At 33.7% G+C, this 22,399-nt stretch overlaps 5 protein-coding genes, 1 long non-coding RNA gene and 1 pseudogene across 16 annotated transcripts; 4 read left to right on the top strand and 3 right to left on the bottom strand.

Moving 5' to 3' along the window:
• Nucleotides 1–647: 647 nt before the first annotated feature.
• Nucleotides 648–1,729, bottom strand: AT2G16385 (aspartate carbamoyltransferase). Its single transcript, NM_201743.3, has 3 exons — nt 1,506–1,729; nt 1,188–1,234; nt 648–1,034 (listed from the first exon to the last, which is right to left on the bottom strand). Exons 1-3 carry the CDS (start codon nt 1,588–1,590, stop codon nt 915–917), a joined length of 252 nt encoding a protein of 83 aa, NP_973472.1. The 5' UTR covers nt 1,591–1,729; the 3' UTR covers nt 648–914.
• Nucleotides 1,730–7,223: 5,494 nt separating this feature from the next.
• Nucleotides 7,224–10,774, bottom strand: AT2G16380 (Sec14p-like phosphatidylinositol transfer family protein). 3 transcript variants are annotated; one of them, NM_127192.3, is made up of 13 exons: nt 10,600–10,774; nt 10,482–10,523; nt 10,137–10,389; nt 9,682–9,781; nt 9,309–9,575; nt 9,140–9,217; nt 8,910–9,061; nt 8,717–8,816; nt 8,538–8,630; nt 8,337–8,460; nt 7,875–8,242; nt 7,718–7,792; nt 7,224–7,628 (listed from the first exon to the last, which is right to left on the bottom strand). In NM_127192.3, exons 2-13 carry the CDS (start codon nt 10,498–10,500, stop codon nt 7,614–7,616), a joined length of 1,644 nt encoding a protein of 547 aa, NP_565387.1. In that variant the 5' UTR covers nt 10,501–10,523; nt 10,600–10,774; the 3' UTR covers nt 7,224–7,613. The 3 variants fall into 3 exon arrangements, with proteins under 3 accessions (NP_565387.1, NP_001323458.1, NP_001323459.1); NM_001335474.1 differs by lacking the exon at nt 10,600–10,774 and having other exon boundaries at nt 7,315–7,628; nt 10,482–10,546; NM_001335475.1 differs by lacking the exons at nt 10,137–10,389; nt 10,482–10,523; nt 10,600–10,774 and having other exon boundaries at nt 7,285–7,628; nt 9,682–9,939.
• Nucleotides 10,775–11,606: 832 nt separating this feature from the next.
• On the top strand, nt 11,607–14,709 carry THY-1 (thymidylate synthase 1). 3 transcript variants are annotated; one of them, NM_127191.4, is made up of 10 exons: nt 11,607–11,945; nt 12,061–12,560; nt 12,655–13,036; nt 13,114–13,158; nt 13,298–13,363; nt 13,450–13,511; nt 13,599–13,673; nt 13,762–13,927; nt 14,002–14,232; nt 14,324–14,709. In NM_127191.4, the coding sequence occupies exons 2-10, from the start codon at nt 12,139–12,141 to the stop codon at nt 14,432–14,434; spliced, it is 1,560 nt and encodes a 519-aa protein (NP_179230.1). In that variant the 5' UTR covers nt 11,607–11,945; nt 12,061–12,138; the 3' UTR covers nt 14,435–14,709. The 3 variants fall into 3 exon arrangements, with proteins under 3 accessions (NP_179230.1, NP_001324592.1, NP_001324593.1); NM_001335472.1 differs by having other exon boundaries at nt 13,762–14,232; NM_001335473.1 differs by lacking the exon at nt 11,607–11,945 and having other exon boundaries at nt 11,977–12,560; nt 14,324–14,690.
• A 1,687-nt stretch (nt 14,710–16,396) lies between these two features.
• Nucleotides 16,397–16,822, top strand: AT2G16367 (annotated as a pseudogene). Its single transcript has one exon.
• A 130-nt stretch (nt 16,823–16,952) lies between these two features.
• On the bottom strand, nt 16,953–22,353 carry AT2G16365 (F-box family protein; the record flags this gene model as incomplete). Of its 6 annotated transcripts, NM_001124857.2 has the most annotated exons (6): nt 22,026–22,353; nt 20,816–21,577; nt 20,087–20,733; nt 18,476–18,642; nt 18,192–18,334; nt 17,291–17,800 (listed from the first exon to the last, which is right to left on the bottom strand). In NM_001124857.2, exons 2-6 carry the CDS (start codon nt 21,530–21,532, stop codon nt 17,291–17,293), a joined length of 2,184 nt encoding a protein of 727 aa, NP_001118329.1. In that variant the 5' UTR covers nt 21,533–21,577; nt 22,026–22,353. The 6 variants fall into 6 exon arrangements, with proteins under 6 accessions (NP_671856.2, NP_001118328.1, NP_001118329.1 ...); NM_147321.2 differs by having other exon boundaries at nt 16,953–17,800; nt 18,192–18,654; nt 22,026–22,110; NM_001124856.2 differs by having other exon boundaries at nt 16,953–17,800; nt 18,192–18,654; nt 21,870–22,047.
• AT2G16360 (40S ribosomal protein S25) lies at nt 19,162–19,759 on the top strand (the record flags this gene model as incomplete). The annotated part of the gene is made up of 3 exons (NM_001335469.1): nt 19,162–19,239; nt 19,352–19,486; nt 19,643–19,759. Coding segments are annotated over 3 exons (330 nt in total), but the record flags the coding sequence as incomplete, so codon positions are not given.
• AT2G06615 lies at nt 21,555–21,758 on the top strand. The gene has a single exon (NR_140158.1). It is a non-coding gene; the product is annotated as an other RNA (long non-coding RNA).
• Nucleotides 22,354–22,399: the final 46 nt, after the last annotated feature.

The following is a 22,399-nucleotide window of genomic DNA, read 5'->3' as shown; positions in this document are numbered from 1 at the left end:
CACATATATGAATCAAGGACTATGGTTTAGATGCATCCGACGACTCTAGTATATATATATATATATATACAACTCTTGAATATAAATTTATTTTGATTATTATTTGAATTTTGATTTTCTAACATGAGAGTTTCTCATGGTGTTTTTAGTTTCTACTACATCAATCTTTGGTGAGGCAAAGTTTGATTTTTGATTTTCTATCGTGAACTATCTCTTTGGCCATACTAGTGTCACCTCGATTGTGTTGTATCAAACAAATGGGAAGGCTTTCTTAATTGGTAATTGACATATATCAAATTAGACTTCAAGTAAGTCCCTCAAATTAAGAGTTCATTATAATACTTAAGGATCAGATTCACAAAGTTCTTTTGTTCACACGGAAAGTTCTTAGTGTTGAAATCAAACTAAACAGAAAAATTGTTAACTAAAACAAGAAAAACAATAAAATTCGATGTAAATTCATATAGATTAAAAATCGTCATGCCTAAGGAATTTCTCAGAAAATATCATAATAATAGATCTAGAGGTTGATTAGAAATTATTAGCGAACCGTTATAGAACTCAAATCACAAATTTTTTACTGTTAGACTATCTCTGTCTAATAGTAAGAATTCAAATTCTCATATATATATATATATATATATATATACATATAAATAATATTGCATGCAACATAAATATATATTTGAAAACCAAAAACAAAGACACATGATTGTGATGCCATGGATGTATGGCAAAATGCCAAAATCTATGCAGCACACCAAATATAAGAGTATAGCATAGCTCAAGCTAGCTTCTTACCTTTATTTATATTACATCTCCAAATTTCGATGGAACTATATAGTCACTGAAACTAATTCTACCTATATATGTATATATTATTTAAGGATGGATTAGAACCAATTCTAATGTCATCAATTGGGTATAAGCTTGAAAGGAGGTCTCTCAAGTCTAGGTGACGGACTGTTGTTCCCATAATCCTTTGTGTTCATTCTTAGAAGCCTCTCATGCTCATGCATGCTTCTTTCCACCATCTGAGTCACATTATCATTTAACCAAATTCAGCTCCAAAATTATTTATTGAAAGCAAAAAAGATTTATTATGTATTCAAATTTAGAAAATGTATGCTTATTTATGCACAAAGTTACATGAAACACATTCCCCTTCATATGTTAGTTAGACTAACCTCTTCGCGAAGATTTATTTTTTTATGAACAAAAATCGATGGTCGGCCTGCATAACAAAAGAAGTTTATTTGTTACATCTATAAGAAAAATAGGTTACTTAATTGTACATACAGTATAACTAAATCATGATCATCATTGTTTAGTAGTTTCTTTACACAACGACAAACTACAATATTGATCATTTCTTTCTAACAAGGACTAAAGATTATACAATTGTGATCATTTCTTTCTAACAAGGACTAAAGAATTTCTTGCGCACATGAAGTATAGAGAAAAGCTGCAACAAAACAGAAGAGAGTGGGTGAGAGAAGTGAAACCTGCAAAGGAGACAGAAAGAGCAGAAGCTGAAACAATCATGAAGATGAAACCAAGTTTCTTCACCGTTAATGGTGACATACCCATAACTTAATTATCTCTCCTTGGAATTCTTGTTTTTCTCTTGGAGAAAAATTGAGTTCTCAAATGGTAAGGGAGAAACAAGACGCCAAATTAGAGAGTTTATTGATAACTATAATATATTTATTTGTGTAGCATTGTAAATATGATTAGACACATAATTGCAACTTGACGATTAATGCAAATTAATGTCGTATTATGCTCTTTTGAGATATTTTTAATATTTCATGAAAATGGGGGAGAAAGAAAAAGTTGAAAGGAGACCACTTTCCCGTTGTTGCTTTGTTGGCCACCATAAGTCTAAAGAAGTTAGTTGTTTTGATTTTAATACTCCACTAGATTTTAACCATTGGTACACCGCGAAGACAATTCATTTTCTAAAATTAATATATATAAAAATATATAAATTATTTTATAGTTTACCATTGTTACTAAGTAACGTCCTGCCAAACCCGTCCACAAAAAAAAACTGTTTATTTTATTAATATTGATGTTATTTATAATATGTTTATGAATCATTGTCAAAATATTTTAGTCGTTGCGGGACGTTGAACCCACACATTTTTTGCCAATTGGTTAATATATGTTCATTCTTAAAATTTCGAATCATAAAATATGACGAAATTTGTTTTGAGATTTTTTAAAACTCTATATATTATATAATGATGTTAATTATTTTTGATAGATTAAACTTTTTATAAATTCAAATATTAATAATGTTTTATGAAGTTTAAATATACAAATAATAATATTTAAAAAATTAATATTTTTTGCCTTTTAGGTAATAATATAATAACTCTAAAAGCAAAAATTTAGAAGATTTAAATCTTTAAATAAATATTTTCATGTCTAAATAATTAATGTGAAGTTTATGCTAATTTTAAGGGATTGATGTGAAGTTTGTTTGAATTAAATTTGATTGATAATGTGATTGACAATTTAAATTAAAAATTTAATGTAAAATTAATTATTTTGGAAAAAACTTTTAATGCTAATGGCATTGGGTTGTAAATAAGTCCAACTGTAGGATTTATTTGCTAAAATGGCTGCCAAAATGTATATATAGATGACTCCATTGTTTCAATTTATTTGTAGTTTAACCCAAAAAGTATTGTTGCGCAAAATAAAGGTTATTTTATTTTTATATGCAACAATTAAATGTATTAGTAATTTTGACCAATAATATTTTACTACATGTTTTCTAATTTTATGAATTAGTTGTAATTAATAATGTTTTATAATAAAAATGTAAATTAAATGAAATTTTTGTGATTTTTAATCTGTGTGTACGTAATAATAAAGTACAAATAAATTGAAATAGAGAGTACTAAGTTTCTTTATTTATGTGTTTTGATAAAAGATAAAAATAATTTTAAAGTTTTTTTCGAAATTTTTTGTTGGTCAATGCTAGGCAACGCTGGAGTTAACCAGTCGGTGTACCGGAATTGTATGTCTATGGTGTTAACCACATAACGTTTTACAGTTCATATATGTGGTCATGCAATACATAAACTTCGTGTAGTTGGAGATATAATAGTATATTTCGCATGTGAGACCATGTATACTGGTATAATTCGTATAGCTAGTCATCTTTTTCCTAAAATTAATTACGATTTAAGCCTAATATCTAAGCAATATTTAATGTAAAAAAACACTTATAGGAGGACAGCTTCAAGATTATAGGTTGTTATTTGGATAGTTCATTTTAAGATTGATTGATCTCATAGAGCAAACGAAGTTGTTCTATAAATCAAGAAAAACAAAAAATCTTGAAATACTAGTGTGGTAATTTGTCGAGGGCATTTTGAAGATCAAGTTAGAATATTGGATATTGTGGCTGTTTGCGTAGCCAAAAAACGAAAAGAACAAACAAAGTGGTTTGAGCTATAAGCCGACGGAATATAGATGGTGGATCGAAGAACGACCCTCAAGGATATTAACGCCCTTGTGATGAGACAACAAACCTAAGTCTAAGTGAATCCAAAGATACACATAAATTTAATGGAATACCAGCAGTGAGAAGAAATCCAAGAAAGACAAGTCCAAAGTTAAAAAGAAAACTCTGATTTTTATTGATAAAGATTTGAATCAAATGAGACAAATAGCTAAGCTTATAAAGAGCTCGAACTTTGCTAGGATCAATGGTCACAAAACGTAAAAGGGAAATAAGATTTGCGGATTTTTAAATAAAACTAGTCGATTGATTGTTTAATGATCAGGGCACAAAAAAAAACAAGAGGCACGCTTGGGGCATCTATGGAAGATCTTGGGGGTCTTCTTTTACACGTTTTTATGTGTGTTTGAACGTGTTCTTGAGTCAAAGGAGAAGCCTCTTAGTTCTCTAGAATCTCTCATGTCTTGCTCCTCAATGTCCCACTTGAAATTAACTAGTGGTTAGCTAGTATTTAAATGTATCTAGATCCGACTTAGGAAAGTTGAGATTTGAGGACATGCATGAGCCTCTAAATGCTCGTTCGGCTAATGTTTTGAACACCTCTTTATGAAAGGAAACAAACCGGCCATTTGTTCGAGCATATATTGATTTGGGGGTAATTAAGTCTTCTTCTTTTGGTTCGGTAAAGGATGGAATGATCGGAGTAAACTCTTGTCCGGTCAGCTTCTATTCGTGTCTCGTATTGATGAGCTCATTAATTCTCCACCTTATACATCAGTGATATTTCAAATTAAATTCCAATCCACTTTGTCCATTTGTGCATGAATACTTCATGCCACTGATCACTTTGGACATCCATTTGTTTCCATCATTTGGGACATCTATTTTTTTTTCTTCAAACATATTAATTTCATTTTTTTTTTTTTGTCATCTGAGTAATTTATGAGATAACCAAAAGCTCTGATAACTAATTTATTTAATCGAATAATTTGCCAAAACATTGCATAGAAAAATGACATGGGCAACTTTTCTAAAGTAAGTTTCAACAAATCGTTAAACGTTACAGTGTTGATAGTCAACCGAATAACCTAAGAATCATATTTAGAAGAGAAGTGTGGTTTCAATCATTCATAAGGACAAAATAACTTTACCAAATTCACAACTTTAAGAGGAGAGTGGTGGGGAATATAAAGAGAATTCTTATGTGAATTAAATAGTTTAGTTATAGTTTAACCTTTATAAAAGGTATGGAATATTAATATGAATAACTCGATTATTATATGTGTTCAGTTTGACTAATCTTCCAACTTTTTCTTAAAGTACACCTGCTCTAATAATTGGTCAATCCCTATGAAAACCAAGTTTAACTTATTTACTGCATTACCCACCCGCACAAAATATTGTCTAATTTTTACATATGCCACTAGATGCTAAAGTACGTCATAAACGAGTTTAAGATTTTTTTTCTTTCTTTTCACGTATTTTTTTCTTTTCTGGAAAATAAAAAATCGAAAACAATGACAGTAAAAACTAGCAAAAAAATTAAGGTAAAATCTGAATCGTTACTTTATTGAATGTGTTATAAAAAAATTTGTTCTCGGTATACACGTGAATAATATATAAAAATATTTTAAATACATCAAAAATAATATAAAACTTTAAAATAAAATATTACGATATATCTGACATAAAAAAAGTTATTTAATAACTTAGATGCAAGTTAAAATAATAGAAAAATAGAATAATAGGAAAGTAGCATAAGTTTTACAAAATTAAAAGAAATAAATCTGTGAGAACATTTATTTCTATATTAAATATCTAAATAGAAAAATAATATGACACAAGGGTATAAAACTGTCAAATACAAGTTTTAATCCATTTTGTTCTTTGTTCAATGAATTTAAATTCTTCATTATAATGTTTTTTTTGAATAGCAGAAGATTCTGGAACAAAACTCGTAATCTCATAGGTCTGAAACCACAACATGTAATATTAGTTTTATTCTGATCGTCACTCGAACCGGCGATCTCTAAACTTTGCCTAAGATCTTTACCGGTTGATATAACGACACTTGGTAAATTCTTTACTATTATTAGTGTTCACACTATAAACAATTGTTTTTTGATAATTATTATATTATTACTATTTTATTTTTTGCTAAAGAATTTTTATTCTTTGATTTAGTAAGCTGGTGGGGTAAAAAGTATGGTTAATAGCCATATAATACCACCATTTATCTTTTATTATTTTGCCTTACCGCCACCTCTTATACTATTAGTCTGGTGGATCTGAAAAAAAAAACAACAACAAGTTTTAATTTCTGTAAGTTTCTTTGATGATGAAGCTCTCATATTTCCTTTCAAGCTATTGAAGATTTATTCATCAAACCTTATATTATCTTTATTTATTTATTTCGTAATATATTTCTTATATATTGATTATGGGTTTGATAGATTAAGGTGATCATTAATTGATTCATCATATGTTTAGGGTTAGATTCATCATGGAGGATGCGGTTAATACTTGGTTTGATCTTTCTAATCATAATCTAAGTCATGAAATGGCTAGGCCAACTTTAGATGAGTTTTGCATACCCTACCAACGAGAATTGATGATTAAGGTGTTTAGTGATTTTAATGGATTTCTTTTCAATGTTTGTTAATCTCCCAGTTGCAAAATGAAATTTAGCTTAATTAGGTGATCATAAAGTTATCGTGATCCGTATATAGCTTCTCACCCTTTCTTATTTGATCATCTAGAGTTTATTTTATGTTTTTCTTTGTCTTATTTAATCTTATTGTTCAATAGTCCTTTGTTCAATAATTTGAATTATTTACTTCTTTGTTTACTTTTTGTATGAGTTTAATTTTTCTTTGTTTGTTCGTTATTGCCTTTTGTAGTGATATTCAAAGATTTCTTCTTGAGCAGCTCTCTTTGGCATCGTTGATAGATATGAATCTGTCATATGCATGTTATATTGATCTGTTAACGGAACCATCATTTGATATGACAGATCTTAATTACTCACGCTGGACAAGTTTCTCATAATCCAATATAAAACAGAAGTTACATCATGATTTTAAAATAAACACACAACTTTCGCTCACACACCCTAGAATGCATATCCCTCTCTATGTGTCAATCCTTCTTTTTTTTCTTATATAGCATCATTAACAATAGGTTCTTAAAAAGTTTTAAAAGCCTCTTAAAATACTATATAAAATCAAATATGAATAAAAAATTAGAAAAGGATTCTTAAAAATGTAAAATTAGCTCTTAACTAAAAGATTTTTGATACACTCTCTCTTCTTATTAAAAACCTCTTAATATTTAATTATTATTTTGTACATAAAAAATGTCAAGAATTCTACTAAGAACCCACCAATAAAGATGGTTAGGCTCTTACTAGTGCGTCGACATCTCAAACAACACCCGAAATCCATCTCTTGTGCAATCACCTTGAACCTAAAACTTTAATTATCAAAAACCTCTTCTTATATTACTCACTAGCTAAAAATTTCTCATCCTAGTTTATTCTCAGTCACTCACAAACTTTGCATATCTTCACTCAAAAGTAAATAGTTTCAAGAACAATTATGTTGCATCAAACTATTTTGTTAAGGACAGTTAGAGCAACCTTAATGGTAGGCTCTTAATTTTGAATCTTAACTATTTTATGAATTATTTTATTGAAAAAATTGTAACTAAGAACTTTTGTAATGGTTTGAAGCTCTTAAACCTTCTTTTATCTCTTAGCTAAGGAACTCTTCTTAACTATTCACATATTCTCCTGATTATATTAGGCCTAAGAATCTAAGATTTATAGTAAGAGACTTGCAATAAGAATGGTCTTAGAAATTGACAATCCCACCACAAAAGAATATTGCACGAGAACACCCAAAAATAAGCACTCTTTTTTTTGTTTTTTTTGCACTCTAAATTGCAAGAGAACACCTAAAACAAACCTCTAGTGGCGAAATCCACTTCTTGTTTAACAACAAAGTTATATACAAAACCGTACGGATTGGAGAGTTTAGTTCCTCTAAGATGCATTTCTATTCCTCATTTGTAAGAGAAACACTCTCTTGCTTTTCATTTGATATTTTCGCGGGAGATGATACCGTTGTTTGCGAATTTAGAACCTGAAGAACTGAAAAGAAATATATAACAAAATGTTTAGAAATATGTAGACAAGAATGTAGTATTAACTATAGAGGCTCTCTTAATGATTTGTCTCACCATTCTCTTCTTCTTATTTTTCTTCTCAATATATGCAAGAATACCCTGTTGGTTAACCATCGTTTCATCCAAAGCCTAAGCCGGAAAAAAGAAGAAGCCAAACCAATCATTACTACATATTCGAGTGATTTGATGATTGAGGTAATATAGACCTTACCTTTTTGGTCTCAGATAACTCATGCTCAAGCACTTGAACCCGGTTCAGCGCAGCCTGAAGTTTATCATCTTTCTCTAAAGCTTCATCTGCTGATTTTGAGTCAAGGGACTTGTACTTTTCTTCAAGCTCGGCCATACGTTTGACCATAATTACGTACTCAGAGCTAGAGACTGGTGGTGCTGAAACTTCATCTTGGTTTGGCTTAGACATTTTTGCTTCCTCGTAGTAAACTGAGTTGGTCAATAATGCAACATCAGTAAGCTTCCTTGGAACGGCTTTAGATAGCCGGAGCATTGCAACAATTCCCATCACAAAAGCAATAACCCCTCCCACAAGAAAGCTATCATCTTTCTTTTGTGGCTCTTTCCCTACGTAACAATGTAGGAGGCGTAAACAGATTGGAATTTTAGAGCAATACATATATCTGCAGACTTGAGAATTAGTGTGAGTAGATTTTTATACCTTTTCTTAGGGTTTTTAAATGAGGTTTCGGTGGCAAAGACAGAGCCATGAACTTGTCAACCGCGTCAATGTGCTTCTCACTCACATTCTCTTCGATGGTTTTCATCTTGTTTCTCTCTAGAGGCTACAAATTTAATGCATATAAAAGAATGCGGTTGGTACTTGATTAGATATCATGGTGTAAACATAATCTTAGCTTACTTCAAAGACCATCGACATTGATGTTCCTTCTTCTACAAGCAAGTAGTCTTCCTCTGAAATTGTCGAGAATCTGGCTTCAGGGTTCCTAGCTATCTGCTTTCCATAGAACACACTTATATTTGGTAAGTGGCTCAGAAAAACTTTTAAATTAAAAAGGTGCTTTAAGCTCCAAAGTTGACCTTAAGAAGCTCAGGATCATTCCATGGGCCTTTGTCAGATCGCAAACAGCCACCTTTGTCTGCACAAGTACAAAGGCCGCCAAAGAAATATGGCAACTCGCTAAAACAAAAAACGAGATTACGATGATTTTTGTATAAAATTAGTTATAATACAAAGCAAGATATATCATTGAGTTAAGGACTAGAATCTTACCTAGCGTCTATGGCTTCGAGCAATTTGGGTTGGTATTTGTTCCCAAGAACATGAATCTTTGATGTCGTTTTTGGATCGAGGAACTTTTTAATTGGAGCCCACAAGAGCCGGAATCCAGGACCAGCATTGATGATGAACATTCTGTTCAAAGTCTATGAAGAATAATTTATTTACAACGTTGTTACTTGTTACTATACCTACGAGTAATAAGCTTTTTGAGGTTAAACTACCTCAGGGTAATTGTCATTATCGATCTTGAGAAGGCGCTGAAGCAGCTCTCTCGCGGATTTGTTGAAGTTCTTAAGCCCCTAGTAATTGAAAAATGACACATCGTTTTAAACATTTTTTCATATTTATACATTTTCGAAAGAAGAATTGAGGTAGAAAAATGTGACAAACCACTCCTTGGACATCAAAAATGGTTGTGCTTTGGTCAATGTGCTTCTTGGCTGCGGCAGAGCAAGAAGGGAACTTGATCTTAAACATCTTCTCGAACTCTTTCACATGGTATTTCTCATACCGGTCCATTGTAGTCGCTTGTAACAGCTTGTTTGCATCGATTTGACCTAATCTCTCAATGTAAACCGGCCTGCCTTCTTTGTCCACTCCATGGTAACCTTGCGGATAATGTTTGAGTACTTGATCGATCTCTTCAAACTCGAAATCCTTCATTATTAAAAAAATTATAAACCAAACAAATCACTCGTCAAAGATTGTGTATATATAAATGATCAGTCTAAGATGTTCCAAGATTCTTGGACAAAAAGTTAACCTCAATGATTGTATCGACTCCGAAATCCATCCTCCATTGAAGCATGTCACTCCACATTTGCTTTGCTTTCTCTTTGTCAAATTTTCTCGCCCTTAAGAATCTATGTAGAGATTAAACATAATAAATCATAATATTACAATCGCAATAATCATCTACAACAAGTAACATTTAGCTGTAAACTCATCATGAATTATGGATTTATATGAAAGTGTAAAACATTTATTGATTCGCTTGTAAGAGATGAACAATTTTTTTTTTTAAGATATGAAGATTTAATGAAATGTTATAATGTTAAGACAACCAAATTTTTGGTCATCTATTAAACCAGCTCCTCATCAAATAAAATATTCGTTTGGATTGGTATAATTTTTCCATTAGTTGACTTCATGATATTTTATTTCATACCACAACACATCATTTGACCTAGTAGGGATCTTAAAGAAAAATATAAAAACCTGAGCATCATGTGAAGATCATCGTGTTTGGGGGGCAAAAGGTCGTCAAGGACGAGGACTTGACGGAACGCTTCCACGGACAGATAATCGTCCCCGTTGATGTCGTCTGTATTGGCTACGGACACAATTTTGCTGCTGGTCCTCCGAGTCTTCTTCTTGAAAGAGTTCTTGAATCTATTTGATGCGCTTATCGCTTTCTGTTTAAGCGAGCTCATCTTCACTAGCTTCCTTCCATCCTCTGAATTCTCCATATCTAAACCACACATGATTGGTTTACATTAACATTTTAGGCAAGAGGAAAAATTGTATCAATGGCTAGTTAAGGTAAATGCATTGACTTATAACCTTGTTTGGTGTCAGCCATGGTTTAGACTTTTGATGAAACACCTAAAAGATGATTAAGATTGTTTAAGAAATAAGATTGAGGAAAAGAGAAGCAAAACCAGTGTTTTTTTTTCCTTACCTTATTGGAGATGAGTTCTTGAGAGGAAGGAAGGGTGAAAGATGGTAATGGTGAGGATCATCTGAAACTAATTAAGACATGTAGAAAAGTACTTGAATGTCATTTTAACAAGCTATTGATAAGGTCCAAAGGTGGTTTTGTTCTTTTTTTTGTTTTTTACAATTGGTTTGTTCTTAATATATGGAAATGGACATGTGTGTGATATAATATTGAAATATATCAAAATCGATTCGTATCTGTACCAATAAATGCTATAATTAATAGAAAAGAGTATGACGCCAATTTGGACTAAGTGCAGCCCACCACTTTACAGATGAAAACATAGTTTACATGACCAAATTATCATCTTAATCACTTTACAGATGAAAACATATTTTACATGACCAAATTATCATCATAAGAAAACATATTACACAATGGTTTTACATGACGAAATTATCATCAGTTCGGTTTGGATCGATTTCTTTTGATTCTGGATAATTAGTTTAAAAGATTGAGGATCAATGGTTTTACATGACCAAATTATCATCAGTTCGGTTTGGATCGGTTTCTTTTGATTCTGGATAATTAGTTCAAAAGATTGAAGATCTATTTAGGTATTTTAGAATTTTGGTTTATATTATGTTCGGTGCCTTTTCGGTTCGTGTCAATTTAGATTTGAACTAGACTTCCCAATTTAACTAAATTTTAATATAATAACCAAATATTTCGATTTTAAAATTAATAACCGAATTAACCAAAAACTACACCGATAATTTAATCGGTTATTTTTTGTAAAAATTTCAGTTTCTGAAATACTTGAGAAACCAAACTTACCTATCCCGAAAAAGCGGAATACCCCATAATCACATGCCTAGTCTGTAATTTCTCTCCGAAAACTTGTCATTTACTTAAATCATTCAAAAATCTACTATTATTTTGAAAAGAGGGAATAGTAACATATAAATATGAGAAAGTCCATATTAATTAGTAAGTTCAACATACATAATTAAAGAAATCTATGTTCAAAACAAAAAAGATTGAAATAACTATTGGTCTATCTAAAACCATGGTTCGCACTTCGCAGTAGTGGATAGTGTCCGGATAGTGGTCTTACCTTTAAAACCCGACCCTTACTTTCGATCTTCTATTTTAGTTTGATAGAGACACGTCCGTCTACTTTAAGCGTTTTACGAATCGGCGTTTCCCTCTTTTCTCCCCCGCTTATCTTCTCTTCCTGTCCTTTTCAACTCCGTGACTAAAAAAAAAAAAAAAGTAACCTTTACCTACTTTTCTTCTGGGTTTTCGATAATCTCTTTTGGGTATTTGCAAACCCCTCAAAGATTCTTCCTTTCTCCTTTAAATCGGTCAGTACTGATCTCTTCTCCATACCCTTTTGCTATTTGTTTCAAATTTCGATTCTTTGATTGTTTTGGATAGTTTAATTCATATGAATCTGACTCTTGTGTTTGATTTTCACAGTCTCTGCTTTGGCTTTGTACTAGCCATCGCAATTCATCATCATCTATTGCAAGTATCTCCAAGGTTTTGATTTCCACAATGGCAACAACTACTCTCAATGACAGTGTCACCACTACACTTGCTTCAGAGCCTCAAAGGACTTACCAAGTTGTTGTTGCTGCAACTAAAGAAATGGGTATTGGTAAAGATGGGAAATTGCCATGGAATTTGCCAACAGATCTCAAGTTCTTTAAAGACATTACTTTGACCACTTCAGATTCCTCTAAGAAAAATGCTGTTGTGATGGGTAGAAAGACTTGGGAGTCTATTCCCATTAAGTATAGGCCGCTTTCGGGTCGGCTTAACGTTGTTCTAACTCGTTCTGGTGGGTTTGATATAGCCAACACTGAGAATGTTGTCACTTGTAGTAGTGTAGATTCTGCTCTTGATTTGTTAGCTGCGCCGCCGTATTGTTTATCTATTGAGAGGGTTTTTGTTATAGGAGGTGGTGACATATTGAGGTAATGGTTGTTGATTTTCATTTATTATCCCTTTTGGTGATTCGGAATCTTGTTGTTGGTTGGAACTAAGTGTTGGTTGGTTGTATTTGTGTAGGGAAGCATTGAATAGGCCTAGTTGTGATGCTATCCATTTAACTGAGATTGATACAAGTGTTGACTGTGATACGTTTATACCTGCGATTGATACTTCTGTTTATCAGCCTTGGTCTTCATCGTTTCCAGTAACTGAAAATGGACTTCGGTTTTGCTTCACGACTTTTGTCCGTGTAAAGAGTTCTGCTGATGAATCTTCTGATGAAAGCAATGGGTCACAGTCTCTTCAATTTGATGGGAAGAAGTTTTTGTTTCTTCCTAAGATGGTTTTTGATCAGCATGAGGAGTTTCTGTATTTGAATATGGTTGAAGATATTATCTCTAATGGCAATGTGAAGAATGATAGGACCGGGACTGGTACATTATCAAAATTTGGTTGCCAGGTGATATAAATCCGTTTCTTTATGTATTCTGTTTATCTCTAGTTGGTTAAATGATCTCACATTTCCTTGGAACACAGATGAAATTCAATTTACGCAGAAGTTTTCCACTTCTGACAACAAAGGTATGCTCACTTTTTCCTTAACTTTCCACGTTTACTCGCAAAAGGAGAATGCTTTGTCTTCTGTTGTATTTAGTGGCAGTTGCATATCTACACTAGCTCATATTCAAACTCACGCAATCTGTTTGCTTTTTTTTGGTAGCGAGTTTTCTGGAGAGGTGTTGTTGAGGAACTTCTATGGTTCATAAGCGGTTCAACCAATGCAAAAGTAAATTAAGCCAGAGTGTCTCTGCTATGCTCTAAAACTATGCAAATGAATTGGTTATATCTATGATAGACTTTATACATGGGCAGGTCCTTCAGGAAAAAGGTATCCATATATGGGATGGGAATGCGTCAAGAGAGTATCTCGATGGGTAATATTTGTAACCTGCATTATCTTTTTGGTTAAAGAAATATTGATCTTGACGACCTATTTGCTGATTTATCCACCGTATTTTCAGTATCGGCCTGACAGAGAGAGAGGAAGGCGACCTTGGACCTGTATACGGATTTCAATGGCGACACTTTGGTGCTAAGTCAGTAACTTTTCAATGCATATGTTGGTTTTTTCTTCTCTGTTCCGATGGATTTGTTTTGGTGAAACATCTTTCTCTTGTTTTACAGGTACACAGATATGCATGCTGATTATACTGGTCAAGGATTTGATCAACTTGTAGATGTAATTGACAAAATCAAGAACAATCCTGATGATCGGCGTATTATAATGTCAGCTTGGAATCCTTCTGATCTTAAGCTGATGGCACTTCCTCCATGCCATATGTTTGCACAAGTAATGCCACTTTATCTTCTAATTCTGTTGTTTCTCCTACAATGAGTTTGATTACTTTTTTTTTTTTTTTGCAGTTTTATGTGGCAGAAGGGGAACTCTCATGTCAAATGTATCAGCGTTCAGCAGATATGGGCCTTGGTGTGCCGTTTAACATTGCTTCTTACTCTCTTCTTACTTGCATGCTGGCTCATGTGTGTGATCTTGTTCCTGGTGATTTTATCCATGTTCTTGGGGATGCTCATGTATACAAAACTCACGTGAGGCCTCTGCAAGAGCAACTTCTGAATCTTCCAAAACCCTTTCCTGTAAGTATATCGCCGACAATGATCATCGAGGAATGCATATTCACCTATCCTTACCGTGTTTTTGTTTGTCGTCATGGGCTCACTACTGCAGGTAATGAAGATAAACCCGGAGAAGAAACAAATCGATTCTTTTGTGGCTTCTGACTTTGACCTCACAGGCTATGATCCTCACAAGAAGATAGAAATGAAAATGGCGGTTTAGTTCTCATCTCTTACTATAGGATATGACCAAAAGGAGACTACCGACAAATTGATTGTGTAAAATTTATGATTGAATCAGATGAATGACCATCAATGTATGGACTCATATTACCCTTTTGTGGGTGATAACTTGTCATAAACATGTGTTGGAATCCTCTAGTTCCACATGGTTCTAGAGCGATTTAGGATTTTATACTTCTTTTATATATTGTTTCCTATTTCAACTATCGAATGAGAACTTTGATGATTTTGGCCAATTTATGTTCTTTTTGGTTTTAAGTTTGTCTACAAGATACATAAATAATCTTTCTAATATACTATAACTGTTGTGGTGTTATAATTGGTATACAACTATAACTGTAATTTCATATGCTTGTGTTTAAAGTAATTGATTGATGACACAAACAAAAGGTGTGGATAATGCAGAGTAACTACACTATACACTTGTGGCCTTATGTCGGCAATTGACGAATACTACACAATATTAGACCTGCGAGCTCGGTTAACCAACTGGTTAACCGGACCAAGCCAGTTACTTCTCGGTTTTTTCGTAGAAACTAGGGCTGAACATATGGGTAACCCGTTCGGGGTTGGGTTAAATGGGTAATAGATTTACTATCCAATAAGGGAAAATGAAATTTTCGGTTCCAATCCGGTTCGGGTACATTCGGATTCGGGTTGATTTGGGTAATCAATTTGAGAACCGGTAAATACCCGAAAAAATTGGTTAACAATTATCCATTACAGCGAAAAATACCCGAGTTTCAAATGATTTGTGACAAATCACAAGAAAAAACAGAGTGAAAAAATGAACATTAACATCCAAATTCCAAACCTAAATAGCAAACTGCAAACAACAATACAAATATGACAAATAGAAGTTCTCAAACAAGAGTAATTGAAGAGTAAACCGCAAGCAACAATCCGAAAATGAAAAACATAAAACTCGAAGTTTAAAACATACCAAACCGGATATCCATAAACCCATAAACCCGAATCGATTTGGTATGTTTTTGGTTTTAGAAAAAAGGTCAACCGCTCGGTTAGGGGAACTGAACTAACTGAACATGATTCAAAATTCTGCCAAATTGAACAGATTGCTAAACCAATTTCGAACCGAAAACTGAAAACTCTCTTTGTTCCGGACAAAAACCGAAGGCCTTTTATATGTGTCTGAAAGAAAAGTTTCTTTTGATAATAAATGAGGGTTATTAGAATATGTCTCACATCGAGACTTTGATAAATTGTGGAGCAATATATAAGTAGTAAACCTCCACTCATTGAGCTAGCTTTTGGGTGTGAGTTAGGCCCATACTAATATGGTATCAGAGCCCAAGGTTTCAATTTGTCTCGATTGTGGACCACCCGTGCATGTCCAATCCCACAAATTTTACGCTTTAGATGTCCAATTCTGAGCGTGAGAGGGGTGTATTAGAATATGTCTCACATCGAGACTTTGATAAATTGTGGAGCAATATATAAGTATGTGATAAACCTCCACTCATTGAGATAGCTTTTGGGTGTGAGTTAGGTTCATACTAATAAGGATGTTGCCATACTTTAATTGGTATGAAACTAAAAATGTAATTCTCTATGCTTGTGTTAGTAGCTGATGACACAAAAGTTTATACGGATGAAGTATTCTCCAACTTTGTGATGTCACAAAAACAAGAGCTACTCGCTAAAATCAGGTAATGATTCTATGAAGTGAATAAATTTCATTATAATTTTACTACAGACACAACGTGCAGATTTTCAAGTACCTAACTAAAGTAACCAACTTTTTTGTGATGTAAGAATTAAGAGCAATAAGCGATACTCTACGGAAGCTACACCATACACTTGTAGCCTCTGTGATTTTCTCTTATCTTCTATTTTGTTTCTTTCTATATGTGTCCACATTTTTCTTTCACAAGTTAACCTTATAAATTCCCTCCGAGAGTTGATTGGTATCAACAAGATCAAGCAAGAAATAAACTAAGATATGGCCAAGGAAATGGTGACGCTTGAACAAATTGTAAAATGTCTAACAAATTTTTTTTTGTTCTTTTCTTCCGTGGGTTTAAGGTTCTTATATGTGCCAACGCGAGAACAAGGGTGTACCATGTGATAATTGCAAAGCGTACTGTAGGAAGGCATACGTCGGGCCTAACGATTATGGTCGTTGCGTGGGACTATATGGATTCCGTACGTGCACCTGTTATTATGAATGTAGCAATTGGCCATCTTCATTTTTATCATAAAAAAAGTTATCTATGTTTCATCACTTCATGTTTGTATGTGTTTTTGTGTACGTGTGTATGCATCAGAATACAAAAAAAGTTGTATGCATCAGAATAAAAGGAGCTTTTTTCGTATGACCTGATCAATGCTCTTACAAAAAATTTGTCATTGCAATGAATGATTCCCAAATAACATGAAAACTAGACGATTACCGCACCTTGTTTGGTAGAATATAATCAGAAAACTATACAAATAATATATATTAAATATAATAATAGCGTTTCGAAACATATATTAATAGATGTTTTGTCATATTGGAATCCAGAAGAAAAAAAAGACTAATATTTATAATCATAACAGAAATCAAAGCTTTTCGTTGGGTCTCGAATGGTCACAAGTCCACAAGACAATAAAGATTCAAGATTTGCGCCGAACACGCCCATGTAGCCTTTGCATTCATTAAACGCAGTACTAGTTCTTCTGGTTTTTAAGTCAAACAAAAGGACTGAGTCATTGTCAATGATGAAACAATCATTTGATTCAATGAACACAATGCAATTCTCCTTTGCACCTGGGAGCTTATGTACTGAGCAGCAGAGATTCGTCTGAGCTCCAAGAAAGATCACTCGGTCGTTCAAGTCATTAACTTGAACCCACTTTCTCTTTCCTCTTTCTTCATCAAGTCTAAACACTCTGAACCATGTATATATATATATTCATCATAACGCCGCCCAACAGGTGTGAACCGTTGCACTAGCAACAACTCCTCGCCTGACTGCACCAGACTTTCTTTAGAAGACTGTTGCGATCCTCCGACTGAGGGGATCTCCGTAACTTCGAAAGAAAGTTCGACAACAAAGACCCGTCCCCTTCCACTTGAATCAACAGCATAAAACTTTCCTTTGAATGCAACCAAATCTTGATATGCATACTTTTCAGGATGCTCCACAACTTGAGTCCAACTCATGTTACGGCTTCTATACATCACCAAATTGCACATTCTTCCAGCAAAAAGCACCGCAAAATCTCTGCTATCTTCACTATCCAGTTTAAGAAATTCAACTCTCTCGGTAATCTCCACCCACTCTAGTTTATAGGGAAATCCAAAGCGGTATTCACTGGGTCGCTTCTCAATGTAGGTTATCTGCATCGAAGATTATGGGGCTAAATTGAAGACACAAGGAAAATAATGATAATAATAACAGGACCAACTTTGCGGTCTTATTTATTAATTAGCAAGGTTAGAGAGAATTTATTAGAGATAAGATTACATGCTGCTAATACGATGGGTTTGATATCAGTTTAAATCCTATATATCTTAGTTATGAATAGTGTGACTTGTATATATTTATTTACAGAATCGTGATTAATACCACAAAGAATTCCAAACATTAGCTGATTTACCTCAAAATCAGTTAGACAATGAAATAAGTAACAATCTCAAGCACCCTACTAACTAAAAAGTGGTGGTTAAATGATTATCAAAAAGAAAAGATAAAAGTTTCAAAAACTAATATGAGCTTTTGAACACCAACCTCGTAGTATTGTCCAAATGGGATAATTGGTGAGGTAAGAGAGTTGAACAACACTTTATTTATTCCCATTCCATACTTGATACCATTAGATGACAAGGGCGACAACAATAACTTCGGTTCCCCATCATTTCGTTCACGCATCTCTGCCAATAGATAATCATCACCAAACGGAGTCCAGAATTTCACGAGATATATTGGAATCTTTTTTAGTGTGCAATATTCATTCGTTGGTCGGCCGTTGAACGAAAAGCCGACATTGAACGATATATCATGAGTTTTGATACCTAAGCAGCGGGAATGATCTAGTGGAGGTACAACAGACCGCCATGAGCTGCAGACGGAACGGAAGAGGAAAATCTCGAAAGATGTCTCAAGATGACCCATGATTAGTTCTAGTAAGTCATTCGGAAGTAAGGGCCAATCTGCCATCGTTAAATTCCACCGTAAAGATCTGTATGTAAAACTGAAGAATTAAAAGTTAAGGATATATAATGAAGAAATATATATTTATCACAATAAGATTTGATTTTGCTCCCTTTTAAAAATATATAGATTTCACATTTATAACCCAATTAAGAGTATATTATTATTTTAAAACATAACTAAAGTAAAATCTTATATATAGATAAATTGAAGAAAGAGATTTTTACTATGTTAAGATTAAGATTAAGGGAAATGAAGACGTCTGTCATGATAAATTTTTACTTTTCTCCATTTCACAAATATTTAAATTTTTACATTTAATTATAAGTTATAACCCAGTTTGGAATATAATAAAACATAAAGTTAATATACAATTTAAAAATATATTTTACTACATAAAATTGAACAAGACCCTACCAAAAAAAAATCGAACAAACCTTACCAAAATAAAAATAAAAATATTTGGCTTATATAGGTTTTAGGTATTTCGGATGGTTGATTTTATTCGTCGCATACAGATTTCGTGTGTGGTTTCTCTGACTGATTCCAGGCACCAAAGAAGGACAAAGTCCCACCACCATCCTCTAAACCCGCCAAATCCGGTGGCGGAAAGCAGAAAAAGAAGGTCCTTTACCAAATCACAATCACTTTTTTTTTTACTTGATCAGTAAGTTTCTTTGATTTGGTTTCTGGTGGGTTTTGTTTTATTTACGTTTCTCATTTCTTGATTTCAACAGAAGTGGAGCAAAGGAAAGCAAAAGGAGAAGGTGAACAACATGGTTCTGTTCGATCAAGCAACTTACGACAAGCTTATGTCTGAAGCTCCTAAGTTCAAATTGATCACTCCTTCGATTCTCTCTGACCGTCTTCGGGTAAACTAACTAACTCTCTACCTCCACTCTTTTCACTGAATTAGCTCTTTATAATGTGTTGGGATAGGTTCAAGATTATCGAGTTATTGAAAGAGAAATTTTATTGTGCTCAAGAATTTGATCATGTGTAAAATGTTGTATTGGTTTCTGTCGTAGATCAATGGGTCGCTTGCTAGAAAGGCGATAAGAGATTTGATGGTGAAAGGCACGATAAGGATGGTTTCTACTCACTCAAGTCAGCAGATTAACACTAGGGCTACTTGCTTGACTTAATGTTAAATGTTACTCTTTTTCCCTTGAATCAAGATTTTCGAGAGAACAGATTTACTTACCACTTTGAATTATGCTATCATTTTTGTAAGGCCAGTAACAAATCAAAATACTGATGCGGTAACGATTAAAAGGGAATATTTATGATGCAAACAAGGTATTCATACATAAACTGAAACTATTATAAGAATAGTCAGACTGACATATAAGGTAGAACCTGTCAAAATATTTGATCGTAGCAAGCCTGCTAGCTAGTTCTGTTTGATGTTCTTGACTTTACGTTGTAATGATAAACAAGGGAAGATGAGGATGATGGTTTTGTTTTCCTACCTCAAATCCCTTGCATTCCAAACCATGAGAGAGTTGGTCTTTCTAAGACCATATGGGTTTAAACCGCTCAGAGCCTTCCCCATCAATGCCATGGCTGCAATACTCGGATACTGTTTCTTCTCGAACTCCTTGTGACTCTCTGGCTCAAAGCTAGCTTCTTGCCCTGTTGGTTGATCTGTTGATGTAGTTTTCTTCTTGCACCACCTCTGGATCCATGGATGCAGAAGTGTAATGTCATCTCCTCCTTGTCTCAGATCATTGCTCTGTGAAACGACGGGTTCTTGATTTCTCGGTTGGAGATTGTTGATTCCGGACTTCAAGATCTCAAGGAATAGATTATTGTTCTCTTTTTCTCCCAGTGATGCTTCTTTCATCTTCATCATGCTCTTGGTTTCACTGGAATCTGAGGGGCTTGTCTTCAGACGCTTGACCCATCTACTGCTGGCTTCTACTTCTGGTTCCAACCGCACACGTTTGCAATCTCTGGACAGAAAGTGTTCCACATTCATACTTTGAGTAGCCGAGTTGCTTGTTTCTCCCTGATGTCCATCTACTGAATTCTCTCTATCCGGAACAAGAGGTGGTTCTTCATTCATGTCAGGTATTTCGGTCCTTGGAATGGCTGAGTAGCCTTTTATTCCTTTTCCCTGCGGAATTTTCAACATCTTTCACAATCACAACTTTCAACATTTTGAGTAAAGATATGTAGATATGTCGATTGAACAATACCTTAGTTGATGACGAAGAAATGGAGCCGGAAAGATGTATAGTCTGAAGTCTATCCATTTCTAAGGTATTAGTCTCTGCCGATGATTCATTTTTTCTCGGTCCATCTTCTTGAGTATCCTTTGAGCTTTCTAGAGACTGCAGCCTTACTCCTCCTCTATTGTGGGAGTGATCTTGATTAGGAAACAGATCAAGATATCCACCAAAAATCTTCCCTTTCAGTTTCATGGAAACTGTAGACCCCTTCAATAACTGATGACTATCTTCTTTAGGCAAGTTAACAGAATCAACCGTTGCGTAAATCCTCACCGGTCTTATCAACTCTAGCAAGTTTTGAGTAGTCTTTTCTTGAATTGGGAAGTCAAGACGGTTACTAGAACTGAAGTTCTCTCCTTGCGGATACATCCAGGGCATTCTATTAACCATAGCTCTCGAGCTTGAACCAACATCTTCATGGAAAGACGGTTTAGTAGTAGTAGTAGTAGTAGTCTCTCTCTTTTGAGAAACCTTGAACATAGGAAACGGCAAGACCTCGACTCCATGATTCTCATCTTCAGGTCTTATCAACTGCTTAGAGCAATTGGTCTCACCATCATGAAACTTCACTTCACTACCTGACTGAGTCCAACGACCTAACCAAGCTGATTCATATGGATTGACTGAAGAATTCTTGCTGATTCCTTTGTTACCTTTACCCAAAACCATAACATGTTCAGACATTTGTACGTACCTACAGATCTTCTCCAGAGGCTTTGATTAAATCACCTGAGAAGTAAATATCCTTTATCTCAATCATAATTCAAAACAAACACAATACTAAACTAGAGCTCATGAGCATCAAGCAAGTGGATAATTACTATGATCTCAAAATTCTCTTCACCAAATTTCACACAACCTCAGAATTAAACCTAAAGAACACAAAAAGTTTCATCAAACAAATGTGAGGAGGATCACATTCTTATTCTTTTTTTGATAAACTAGGATCACATTCTTTTTCAGTAAATTCTCCAAAAAAAAAAAAAAAAAAAAGAAGCTAATTCCACAAATTTATACTTACAATTACACCAGATATATAAAATCCAGAAACAAGTACAAATCCATTTTTCTTGTGTGGAAGAAATACAAATCGATTCAATCGATGAGCAAACTGTACCACCAGAAACAAGAGTCACACAAAAGAAAAAAAAAAGAGATTTGTGATGGAGATTATTACCAGAGACGAATACGTGGAGGTACACTGTCCAAAGAAACGAAGTACGAATTTTCTTATAATTCTCTCAAGTACTTATTTGGATGAGAAAAAAAAAAAAAAAAAAAAAAAAAACAGAACCTTCAGAAGAAAATAAGACAGAAGAGATGGGCTTTTGTCGGAAAGAGCAGAAGATGTAAATCTCAATATCTATTGTCCAAAGAAGGTGTTAAAAAGAACCTCGTATTTCGTATAGGCATCGACGAATTATAGTTATCTTCGAATTTTTTAATAAGTTGAAAAGTTATTTTAGTTGAAAAATGACGTGTTCATTTTTGTGCCATGTCTAATGCAAATGGGCACAATAATATCAAGAACATTAACTGTACATATATCTA

The sequence above is a fragment of the Arabidopsis thaliana genome, chromosome 2 (assembly GCF_000001735.4).
Source record: "Arabidopsis thaliana chromosome 2, partial sequence".
Taxonomy (NCBI): Eukaryota; Viridiplantae; Streptophyta; class Magnoliopsida; order Brassicales; family Brassicaceae; genus Arabidopsis; species Arabidopsis thaliana.
The sequence above is the reverse complement of the archived record's forward strand: the minus strand, read 5'-3'. Positions and strand labels throughout refer to the sequence as shown.

Excerpts from the sequence above, each read along its gene's own strand:
- AT2G16380 (NM_127192.3), bottom strand. Across the intron at positions 9,782-10,136 it reads GATCTTCACATGATGCTCAG|ATTCTTAAGGGCGAGAAAAT; the intron begins GTTTTTATATTT and ends ATCTCTACATAG. Across the intron at positions 9,062-9,139 it reads ATAATGACAATTACCCTGAG|ACTTTGAACAGAATGTTCAT; the intron begins GTAGTTTAACCT and ends TATTCTTCATAG.
- AT2G16385 (NM_201743.3), bottom strand. The coding sequence starts at position 1,590 with ATGGGTATGTCACCATTAACGGTGAAGAAACTTGGTTTCATCTTCATG. Across the intron at positions 1,235-1,505 it reads TCTTTCTGTCTCCTTTGCAG|GCCGACCATCGATTTTTGTT; the intron begins GTTTCACTTCTC and ends TTTGTTATGCAG. Across the intron at positions 1,035-1,187 it reads AAATAAATCTTCGCGAAGAG|ATGGTGGAAAGAAGCATGCA; the intron begins GTTAGTCTAACT and ends AATGTGACTCAG.
- THY-1 (NM_127191.4), top strand. The coding sequence starts at position 12,139 with ATGGCAACAACTACTCTCAATGACAGTGTCACCACTACACTTGCTTCA. Across the intron at positions 13,159-13,297 it reads TTCCACTTCTGACAACAAAG|CGAGTTTTCTGGAGAGGTGT; the intron begins GTATGCTCACTT and ends TTTTTTTGGTAG. Across the intron at positions 13,364-13,449 it reads GCGGTTCAACCAATGCAAAA|GTCCTTCAGGAAAAAGGTAT; the intron begins GTAAATTAAGCC and ends ATACATGGGCAG.